The sequence below is a fragment of the Echiichthys vipera genome (genome assembly GCF_963691815.1).
Source record: "Echiichthys vipera genome assembly, chromosome: 5".
NCBI lineage: Eukaryota > Metazoa > Chordata > Actinopteri > Perciformes > Trachinidae > Echiichthys > Echiichthys vipera.
The window spans coordinates 18,443,391-18,454,981 of NC_139830.1; the positions used below are offsets into that span (position 1 = coordinate 18,443,391).

The 11,591-nt window shown below is 38.3% G+C and overlaps 2 protein-coding genes across 2 annotated transcripts; both read right to left on the reverse strand.

Annotated features, from left to right (window-relative positions):
• Nucleotides 1–1,212: 1,212 nt before the first annotated feature.
• Nucleotides 1,213–6,565, reverse strand: LOC310947739 (caspase a-like). Its single transcript, XM_083914658.1, has 8 exons — nt 6,223–6,565; nt 3,831–4,112; nt 3,620–3,708; nt 3,218–3,394; nt 2,877–3,126; nt 2,573–2,743; nt 2,344–2,453; nt 1,213–2,228 (listed from the first exon to the last, which is right to left on the reverse strand). Exons 1-8 carry the CDS (start codon nt 6,227–6,229, stop codon nt 2,124–2,126), a joined length of 1,191 nt encoding a protein of 396 aa, XP_083770784.1. The 5' UTR covers nt 6,230–6,565; the 3' UTR covers nt 1,213–2,123.
• A 918-nt stretch (nt 6,566–7,483) lies between these two features.
• LOC310947740 (caspase recruitment domain-containing protein 18-like) lies at nt 7,484–11,310 on the reverse strand. Its single transcript, XM_083914659.1, has 3 exons — nt 11,245–11,310; nt 9,089–9,360; nt 7,484–8,384 (listed from the first exon to the last, which is right to left on the reverse strand). The coding sequence occupies exons 1-2, from the start codon at nt 11,249–11,251 to the stop codon at nt 9,089–9,091; spliced, it is 279 nt and encodes a 92-aa protein (XP_083770785.1). The 5' UTR covers nt 11,252–11,310; the 3' UTR covers nt 7,484–8,384.
• Nucleotides 11,311–11,591: the final 281 nt, after the last annotated feature.

Below are 11,591 nucleotides of genomic sequence, written 5' to 3' on the forward strand. Positions count from 1 at the left end.
ATATAAAGCTCTCTAACACTGCCAGTATGTTCAAATAAGCTGTTAAAATTGAGTCTTGTCTGGTTTGGATTGATGATTCTGGTCTGTAAGTGAAAAACCCTTGTTGTTTTATGTCTTTTTTTTTATAAACCCTCAGCTTAAACAGAGCATTCCTCTGTCAGTTTACTTATTTTTATGGTTGGGTCAGTGAAAACATCAGCATGAACTCAAAGTAACCCTATAAAAGACTCTCATATCAGTTTTCTGGCAACACATCAGACATGCACAACCCCGCAAACATGTTACCATGTTGCCTACTCAACGTGTTGCCTTTGTGTTGTATTGTGATGACATGGTTTTGTTTTGTTAAATTTGAGTTTGTTTTGTTTTTCAAGTAAAGTTTGTCTGAAAAATCACATCCAGAGTTTGTGCATTTCTTTGCATAAGTGGATCCACAGGGACGGGATGTTTCTGTAAGTCCATTAAAGGGAAATACTGGTTCATATTTTATTTTGAAGGCTGATTCTCTCCCTCAGAAGGGAGTGCTGAATGTCACCAAAGTGTTTGCTTCAGTTGGTGTGGTATATCTGGCCATTGATTGGAAATCTATTTCTCTAAATTCTGAGGCTAATATATATTAATCTCTCTTTCCCTGTTTGGGCATCCCACATTAGAGCTACATGAGTTAACTTTTGATCACAGAAACTTATTTCTCACACTTGTTTTTGGTTTTGTCATAAACTCAGTGTTGTCCAGTCATCTTTGAACATGACTCTAGTTTCATCTCGGATCATTTTTTCTTGTATAAGGATATATTTCCCATTTTGTAGGGCAACTATGTGCTTGACTCTGAGGTTCCCCTTGTCTCACAATTAAAGCACCCAGAAGATGTACTTCCTCTTCTAGTCTCATACCTACCAGGATTTAACATTACATTTGTTTCAATCAAACATATTTTTAGTAATAAGATCATTGCCATGAGTGTTCAGTTATTAGAAAGTGTCCCTTTGCTTGCAAATTACCCACCAAAAACACCACTGTTTCCACTTAAACTGGTTTAAACTCTAATGTGTTGAAGTTTAATGTATACAGTATGTGAGAATAGATAATCATCTTGGGTTTGTTCAGAAGTGCTGGACATTTGTCGAAGCCCAAGTGTTTGTCATCAGTTTTGAAACATCGGGAGTGCTGAATGTAGGTGTCCTACCAATATAAAGACACGTTTTTGGTGTAGTGAAGTTTTAATTTGTGGTTTAAAACTGTCACAAAATGAATACAAACCGGAATAAAAATAAATGCCCATTCAATATTGATACGTCACATTAAGAATCAAAATAGCCTCCTAGTGAGCTTAAATATGCATTTATCTTGGTTATGAAAATCCCAACATGATCTGAGAAAGAAAAATATGCTTCTCGGTAGTGGATGTCCCTGCATTATAGCCCTGTTGATTAAATGCCACCACTTCTTTTAAATTGTGAGAAATTAGGAAAAGCTTAACTTCAAAAATTATAACTGTACTAGAGTGTGACTCATAGTGACACTGTCTGAATCAATGTCAGTGTTTTCTGGAGTCTTTTAAGTTTAAAATAGATAACAAACATTGACATGTTACCTTGGCCTTAAAGAGAATCCAAGTGATTTCATACATTTGCAGACAGGTGTGATCTATAATCTGTTGGAAGAATTAGGGGCCTGGTGCAGACAGTCATGCAATAGCCTGTTGGCTAGTAGCATGACGTGTGAATATGCAACCTGTTAAATAGAAGTTGATAAAAAATGTATATGTTCCATTAGTTCAAAGGCTTACACTCTGTCAGTTCTATACTGTATACATATATATATATATATATATATATATATATATATATATATATATATATATATATATATATATTTATACATATCTTACATTATATTAGTTTTATCATGGATAGATTATGAGACCAGGGGCCCTGAACACAGACATGTACGAGCCCCCCACCAGCCCGAAAAGAGCAAAAAGCGTGACTAAAACAGACACAGTCTATTTGCAGTCATTTTGTCTCTCTTTGAAGTCGTTTTTACATCACTTTTAGTAATTCATCTATAAGTTGTATCTATACTCCATGTATCGCCACTGTGAAACAACAGTGAATCCTGCCTCAGATGCCTGGAAAAAAGTAGAAGCGCTTTGTCAGAGTGCATCTGTCTTTGGTTGGCATCTGTCTTTTGGTTTGAATGGCGAAATCTTCAAAGCGTTGCATGACCTGTGTGGTTGAAACAAACAGTGAATGAAATTAAGCAAGGCTAAGACTAATAAAACAAGAGCATAATCATACTGCTCGCTACGTATGTTGCCTCGTAAACTGACTTTCCACTTACTTTTCTAAAAAGTTCCTCAATGTCATCCTCATGTGCGAAGGTGTTCAATACCTCAACAATATACTGGATGAGAAAAGACCCGTGATCTCTTTGTCTATATGAGACAGTATCTGGAGGCAAAAAAGCAAGAGAGCAATTATTCTTAACTCTTTTCAATGCAGATTATTGATGTTAATCTTCATTGTTATGAGCTGTAGAATAAAATCTGACAACATTTAAATTAACTAACCAGGGGTGCAGGAAAGAAGAGAAATGAAATCTTTTTCTTTGTTTACAACTCTCAAGGTATCAGCTTCAATGTGTTCTTCGCCAGTAGACAGGGATGGACGTGGCTGTGACACATCATCAGAGACCACATCCAGGTTTGCACCATCTCTAATAAGCACTGACCCTTCCTCCTCTGAAACACATAAGGCATACTTTTAATACATTGTACGGGAGCCTAACTCACTTACAGACAACAATCAAGACAATACCAGACTCCTACGTTCATTTTTTATTGTTTGTTATCTGTGAGAATAGATTGGGATCACCTCCTCTGCAGGCCTGGATGATTATGATCTTGGGTTTGTTCAGCAGCGCTGGACATTTCTCAGAGCCCAAGTGTTTGTAAATTCTGTCGATGGGGAACTCATCAGGTTTCTCATGAGCAGACATCTTCTTTTTCCAGTTGACACCGAGGACAGCTCCCAGTTTCCCGTGAGACATGATGACAACCAACACACTGTCTGTGTCTTTGAGTTTCGGATGTTTAGAGAACTCATTGAAAGCATCATCAATCGCCTGCAAGAACACAAAGCGTCAGAAATCATTTAAATCAACTAGACAACAAAAAATTTGAGTTTTCAAAATTTCCCTTTTTTCATATAAGTACCTGTCCTGTGAGGTTTGTGTGTTTCACCACCTCATATTGCAGAGTGCTGAGAAGTTTCTCCATGTTCTCCTCATCCTTCTCAGCTCCAGTTCTGTTATATTTCTCATCAGTAAACTTTATATTAGTAATTAGCAGGGCTATACGTTTCCTAATGGAATTTTTGTCTGCAGGGTAAACCTGAAAAACACATTTAAAAGAAAAGTTACTAAAATTTACCATATATGTCTCAATATGAGTGTTTACAGGAAATATGTAGACTAGAAGAAAAATCTATTCCCATCTTTCTATCAATGTGATGTACAGGAACCAACTTAATACTCTTGTTGCAAATAAATAGCTGAGGGTAAATCTATAATTTAAGTATATGTGACATATTTGATATTGCTTTTATGAATGACTAACATTTCTATCAAGCAGTTTCTCCTTCCAGAATTTCTCAGGTGTACGGATGAGCGTGGTTGAAAATCCCTGCTCCCTCTGTTGATCTGCAGCTGGGAACAGAAAAAAACATTTATGTTCAAAACTGTGTCACTTTTTATATATTCAAGTGTATTTGTGACAGGTTTAATGTATAATACTAGTCTGAATTAAAATATGGGATATGTCACCTCACCCGGCTGAGCAGGTTCATCCGCAGACAGGCCGAGGTCAGAGTAAAGGTCAGAATCTCTGATTTTAAGGTGAGCGATCATCTTCGTGCTGGCTACATCTCCTTTCTTCTTCACTGTGTCAATGAGACTGCGTGCCCTGTCCCGTGTGGTACCGTTCCCCTCAAGTATCGAATCTTTCTGGCCGTCATTCAAGACACCATCGTCTAAAAGGTCATCCAGGAGCTGATTGATCAGTTCTTTGGACGACTTCTCCACAAACTTGACCCTCACTCTTTTAAGCTCATCTAGAAGAGGGAAATATGAGGCACAAGATATGATACAACTCAAAAAATGACATTGAATAAGACATTAGGAATATATGTGAATTAACATAGAGGATTTAAGAAATGTGAAAATGATAGGCCAACATTTCAGATTTAGTTAAGGGAAGGTAAAGATAAACAAGACGCACTAACTCCTGTTGAAATATTACCAACAAACTCACTCCAGTTAGATGCTTAATATCTACTGGGATCATTATCATAATCCTCACCTTGTCAAGCTTATCTAGAAGAGGAAATATTCAATTTCAATTCCATTTTATTTACAGTGCCAAATCATAACCAAGTTATCTCAAGACACTTTACATTTAGAGTACAGATCAAGACCAACTCTGTGACTTATTCATGATCAAGGAGACTATAATATCTATAGTAATGTGAATATGACTTGTATATTATGACGGTAATATAGTGGAAAAGTAGAAACAAGTACACCTAAGGTGACAGAATATGACAATGATAATAACTATGGTGGCAAGTATGATCAATGATATGGGTAGTAGTAACAGCTGTGATAGAATGAGAAATACAGCTGATACTTTTTTTCTGGATATGAATTTTATAATTTGTAAAACTGATGATAGTATATGTGAATAATAGTAATAATAGCAGCAGGAAACGTCATGCAGGACCACGGCAGCAGGCACCACCACAATCGGCAGACACCTGATATGAGGCACAACGAATTATACAACTGAAAAAAATGACATGAGAAATTAGGAATATATATTAATTAACATACCAAAATTGATATAAATGGGGAGGACAAAGGCCTATGAGTGTAATGCAATACAGCAACAGCACCATAAACTGCATCATCCGTAAAGTTTCATCAACACCTTTCAAACAGTTGCAACTCAGACATTATACCAAAGAAGGTAGAATTTACTGCTGGACTGTTGTATTAGACTGCATTAGTTTTAGTTACAGTGTACAAACTGCCGACTGGGTGTGCAATGAGGTGCTAAAAAGGGAATCTAATGTATACAAATGAATGTGAACTAAATAAGTGTGAGTGAGTTAGAAATAGTTGATTGATGAGCCGTAGGCGTTAACTAATCATATAAACTCTGTGACTTTCAGGAATCCATCCTGCATTAAATCATCCTTGTGCATAATTTAAGCTTACTTTTGTAATTGTTGGAAAGTATTAACGTGAATCCATGTGTTTTGAATACGTCCATATTTCCAAATACAGTAGTTACATGACAGTAAACTGTGAGTACAGCTATATATTTGGTGGCGGAGGTCATGGTTTGTGCTCTTCCCCCTCACTTCACTTGATCAGATGAGAAATTATTAGATGTATTAGACCATGGGTGTCAAAGTCAAGGCCCGGGGGCCAGATCCGGCCCGCAAATGAATGATCTTGAACCCCTGGGATGATATTTGTTCAGTGTTAGAACCGGCCCGCACGCCACAGCTGCCTGCTGGTGTTTTTCACGCACTGCATTACCCACAATGCAACGATAGCCCACAAACTCAATGCAACGCCGCAAGTGGGTTCATTATTCATCAGCATTCAGGGCAGATGTCAAATTTCACTTTCATTTACTATAAAAAAAAAAAAAGCTTTATGGGCTGACCTGCGGACTTTGGACATTTCAGCTCCATAAACTCGTGCATGATTTGCCAACTTCATGTCAACACTTGAAATAACAGGCATTAAGCTGTACATATAATAGCAACATCTTATCTTATACAAAAAAGTTTTAGAGCGAAAATACGGAACCTTTAAAAAGGCTGCATCATATTATTGTATTAGTTCTTTTTTGATGTCGTACTGCAGCTCAACATCAGGAAGGCATGAGCGCCCGCAAAGTGAAACTAATACGTGGCACAACAATATGCAGAATTATCAAGAGCTTTTTGACACATTGTGTAAAGACTAAGGAATTGTAAGAAATCATATTCTAACTCCATCCTCCCTTTCTCGCCCGTACAGCACAGACCACTCACAACACAGCTGAAGTAGCCTTAAATGTGCTGGCTTATCACCTGCAGACTTATCCAACACACACCAAAAGTTTTGGTTCAACCGAAGTTATGGTGTATTCAGACCATCAACTCTTACCTGCCATTTGTCAGATGCCGTGTGCTGTGGTGAAGTCCGTGAGTTAGACGCGTAGACTGTATACAGTCTATGGTTAGGGGTGAAACTGCCCAGGTTCAGCCTGGTTGCAGGGAGGGAGGGTTGTGTAACGCGTAGGAGTTCCAGGCGATAACGACATTTCCTGCTTTACGCAGAGTCGGCTAACCGACTTTACATCAACACTACAAGATCTGTATTGCTTCTGCAGGCCAACAACGTGTGGCATTAAAAGGAGGACCAAATGGTGAAGCTACAGAACACAAAATAGATAATTCGTTTTTTTTTGCCCGTTTGCAACTCCAACTCAAACCATGCCACCATAAAGTAAAAGGCTCGCCATATCATTCAAGAAGTACTGCGCAGGATATCATTTACTGTGCTTAGGCCTACCTTTTATTCGTCCTAAACAGCCAACAGCGCGTATCACTGCTCCCCTAACAGAGTATGGGACTACTTTATGCATGATTAATTGATGGATAAATATCATGTTTGCTTTTTGAAAGCCTGCTGATTATCAGAAGAAGAAGAATTACTTCATTGAGCAATGGGGAAATTTAATTTTTTCACTCTTATTATTAATCATGTTGCACACACAGGCCCGAAATACACACATGCACAAACAGGACCTATACATGCAATTAAGGAGAGATGTTAGAGCGAGGGAGGAGAGATGTTAGAGCGAGGGAGCAGCCAGTGATCTGGTTCGTTGCCTTGCTCAACAGCACCTCGACAGTGCCCAGGAGATGAACTGGCACCTCTCCAGCCACCAGTCCACGCTCCATACATGGTCCGCACCGGGACTTGAACCAGTGACCCTACGGTTCCGAACGTCCATTTGTGGAGGAGAGCAGAGGTGGTATGGGGAGTCAAAAATATATTTGTCAAACATTATTTTTCCACCATTTGAATCATTTCTTTTCAGAGGTGAATCTGAAATGTGAAGAATGTGAAGTCTGAAAGTAGATTTGTTCATATTTGAATAATGTAGGGTATTTTTATGGAAGTGGGGGGGTCAATTTTTTTCTTTCAGAAGTATGGGGGACATTTCACCCTCGCCCCCCGATCTGCACCCATGCATAGGCTACTGTACGTCTGTGATATTAGACCATATTTGAAATAACTTACTCAGTTGAAAAGTGATTTTCCACGCATCTTCCAGCAGCATGCAGCTAATTACAGATGCCTCTCAGCTCGTGCACAACAAAGACAGAAAGAACTGAAGCCCACAGATTCACTTCCAGCATTTCATTTAATTGTCCACAGGCAAACGCATATACAGTGTCTCATTGGTTGAACTTGTATGAGATAATAGATCCAGAGGGAGGAGATGCCACAGACCAGTCACCTGCCAGATGTCAATGTCCAAGTGCCACACATCAGATGTCTCTTGAAGTTAAAAAATAAAATACAAAAAGGAGCTGACTGCATCCCTCATGTATAGCAAATTAAAAGGAAACATGACACATTCAATAATTCATTCATGCCAAAGGGCTCAACTATGTTAAGAGCATGAGTCCAACATGCCTCTCCACAGAGCAGCGAGTTCATCATGTCACCATTTCCACGAGAAGGTGACACTTTTTCTATTCCCCATGATGCTGCAGAGCCATGGTTTAAAAGCTTGCTTTGCTTGTCCAACATAAACAGAACGACGGGGACATTTCAGCATGTAAACAACAGGTGTACATTTGTAGTTTATAAAGCATTTAAATAGTTTTCTTGACAGTATTACAATGAAAAAATGCAATTTGTCCCAGTACAGGATATTTATGAAGAGAAAGTTTTATTTGTGACACAACCATGACTTAAAATAATATACATAATCCCTGACGGTCAATTAAAACAACAGTTGGAATATATCATTTAATGAGTCATCTATTGTGCAACTGAATTTAACAATGAACAATTTCGCTACTCTCCACACTCAGAAGCTAAAAAATGTTTAAAATATCACATTTACTTAAAACAAAAGCACGTAAAGTGCATCAAATGACATATGAATTCACCTTGTGTAGTTTTTTTTTTTTTTTTTGGGGGGGGGGGTACATTATACGATGAGCATCTTCATTCTTCATTTTCTCTGTCCCATGATCGTCCCATCGGGTGAGTGGGGATGATCAGTTCTGCCCCTCTTGAGACACTGTCTGAAAACAGTAAAACACAAAATCACTGCTATCAGATTGATGTTCAATATATATATTATGGATTTCTCTGTGCTGGTAATATTGTACATTTCAAATCCTGTGAAGTGACCAAAACCAACAATGAATCAATCCTACTAGCAAGTACTGGTTGTGTGGTCAAAGGTCACATCGTGGGATATATTATTCCTGCATTAGTTGTCCAAAGACTAATAAAACCAATGAGACACACTGTTGTACCGGGTGATATTTTCCTCTCTCTCTCCTGCTGCTGTAAATACAGTATGTAAATCCGCAGCTGAAAATATTCCCCTACAAAATGCACTATTTATTTCTGTTTTAAGTGAAATTTGCTTAAAACTATACTACACCAAGGTGTTTCATGTAATTACAGAGCCTCTCTTTAAAGTAAACTATATGTTAGAAACTCAACTTTTAAAAGATTCACAGAAAGTATTGAAAGACTGACTACTGCATTGTTGGTTTCTATCACTTCATGGTATTTGTTGACAGTAAGAAAAATACTTTATAATGCCAGACTTATACTTTAAACAAAACTAGGATAACATTGTCCCTACATCAGGCACATTCTGTCTATTGGTCCATTACACATTTGAACAAGAAAGCATCAAGGTACAACATTATTAGGATAAAGTTCTCCCTGGCTCTTCATTGTTGATCAGCTCCACTGAAGTATGCCAGCTCACCTATTGACCAGAGGACAGGCCGAGGTCAGAGTAAAGGTCAGAATCTCTGATTTTAAGGTGAGCGATCATCTTCGTACTGGCTACATCTCCTTTCTTCTTCACTGTGTCAATGAGACTGCGTGCTCTGTCCCGTGTGGTACTGTTCTCCTCAAGTATCGAGTCTTTCTGGCCGTCATTCAAGACACCATCGTCTAAAAGGTCATCCAGGAGCTGATTAATCAGTTCTTTGGACGACTTCTCCACAAACTTGACCCTCACTCTTTTAAGCTCATCTAGAAGAGGGAAATATGAGGCACAAGATATGATACAACTCAAAAAATGACATTGAATAAGACATTAGGAATATATGTGAATTAACATAGAGGATTTAAGAAATGTGGAAATGATGGGCCAACATTTCAGATTTAGTCCAGTTGCTTTTGACTGAAATTGCTTTGGGGATAACGATGACCTGGACAAAATAGAATTAAATTCTATCTCTAATCGTGTAACCTTTCATCTCTGTGTTGAAAACTATCATCTTAACATCACAAAATTCAACCTTTTTGCATTTAAATCAATGTACAGGAAAAACATAACTGTGTTGATCCTTTGCTGTTTTCTTTTCTTACGCCCAGGTAGCCCCAAAGTCAGTGGTGGAAAGTAACTAAGTACATTTACTTAAGAAAAATTTTGAGGTACTTAGGCAAGGCAAGGCAGCTTTATTTGTATAGCACTTTTCATACACAAGGCAGACTCAAAGTGCTTCACAGCACAACATTTCATGAATTCAAATGCATTACAGGAAGACAAAGAGAATAAAAACATAGACAATAATCAAAACAGTGCGGACGTTAAAAGTGCGGAGATTTAGCAGAAAGCTAAGGTGAACATAAAAGTTTTCAGTCTAGTTTTAGAAGTGGTCAGAGTGGGTAAAAGTCTTACATCTTCAGGAAGTTTATTCCAGCTGTTTGTTGCATAATGACTGAAAGATGCTTTCCCTTGATTTGAGTTTACTCTGCGAACCACTAACAGATTGGTCTCAGAGGATCTTAGTGATCTAGAAGGCTTATGTAGTGGGAGCATATCAGTGATATACCTCGGCCCTAGACCATGAAGTGATTTATATGTAAGCAGGAGGATTTTGAAATCAATTCTCTGACGTACAGGAAGCCAGTGTAATGATTTAAGAATTGGTGTCATGTGCTCACATTTTTTGGTCTTTGTTAGAACTCTAGCAGCAGCGTTCTGAACAAGCTGTAGCTGCCTGACAGTTTTTTTGGGAAGACCTGCAAGGAGACCGTTACAGTAGTCTAGCCTACTGGTTATAAAGGCATGGACAAGTTTTTCTAAGTCTTGAGCTGACATGAGCCCTCTAAGTCTTGTTACATTTTTAAGGTGATAGTAGGCCGATTTTGTTACTGATTTGACTTAGTCTTTGCCTGAGAAATTCAGTTTCATGCTTCTACAGTAGACCTACTTTAGGAAATATTTCACTTTTTACTCCACTACATTTATTTGGTAACTTCAGTTACTAGTTACTTTACAGATTCAGATTATTAAAACAAAATATTATCAACAAATGAAATAACGTTTTTCTTATAGAGCAAGCTACACTGCATTTTAATGTGAATAAAATGAGACCCACCTTTGTCAGCTGCAACATTAAAGTTAAATTTACATTAATATATCAATAATTACAATCTGATAATATTAGACCTACTTTTACGTGTTGTACTTAAAGTAGGCCACATTTTGATGCAAACACTTTAGTATTTTTACTGAAGTAACATTTTGAATGCAGGACTTACTGTTCCGTACTTATGTGTACTGTAACACAGTGTTTCCACAGTGTGGTATCACCACCCTTTACTTTAGTACAAAGAGTACTTCTCCCACCACCAAGGCATTGAACTTGATTTTGAACGCTTAGTTTCAGGCCTACTCACCACGTGAACTGAGGCTAAGTAACCTAACTTAATCCTCGGCAGGCTCTTGCAATGAATTATCCAAGCATTGATTAAAGACAGTGAATCTCATCCTTCAGTATCCATACCCCAAGATTTGCGCGCACCGGTTTTAATTACCGCAGATACAGTATATATATATATTTAAATAAACCATTCAACCGAGTTTTGTCTGTACGGTTGTTTTGCAAAACTCTAAAAACTTCTTACCCGCCATCGCTCACACACCTCAGAAAGACTGAAGTCCAACCCTGAGTACAACCAGAGGCATCCACGCGTCCCTTCCGTGTGTGGGTGTGTGGGAAGGGTAGGGCGATAACGTAAAACGAAAGTAAGATCATATTTCCGACAGAAAATGATGCAACGTTTTAAATGAATGTTTGGGGCTGCCCATAACCACGGAAACACCTGAACATCTTGCAGCAGCTTCAGCCTCAACCAGCTACAACATTAGGATGCGTGTTAATGCGGCAGTTATGCATCCAACACACCAGAAAGGGCTCCTTCCAGTGACGTGCAGTCAGGTGAGGCTGTGCCTCCCCTGTCATCATGAAAGG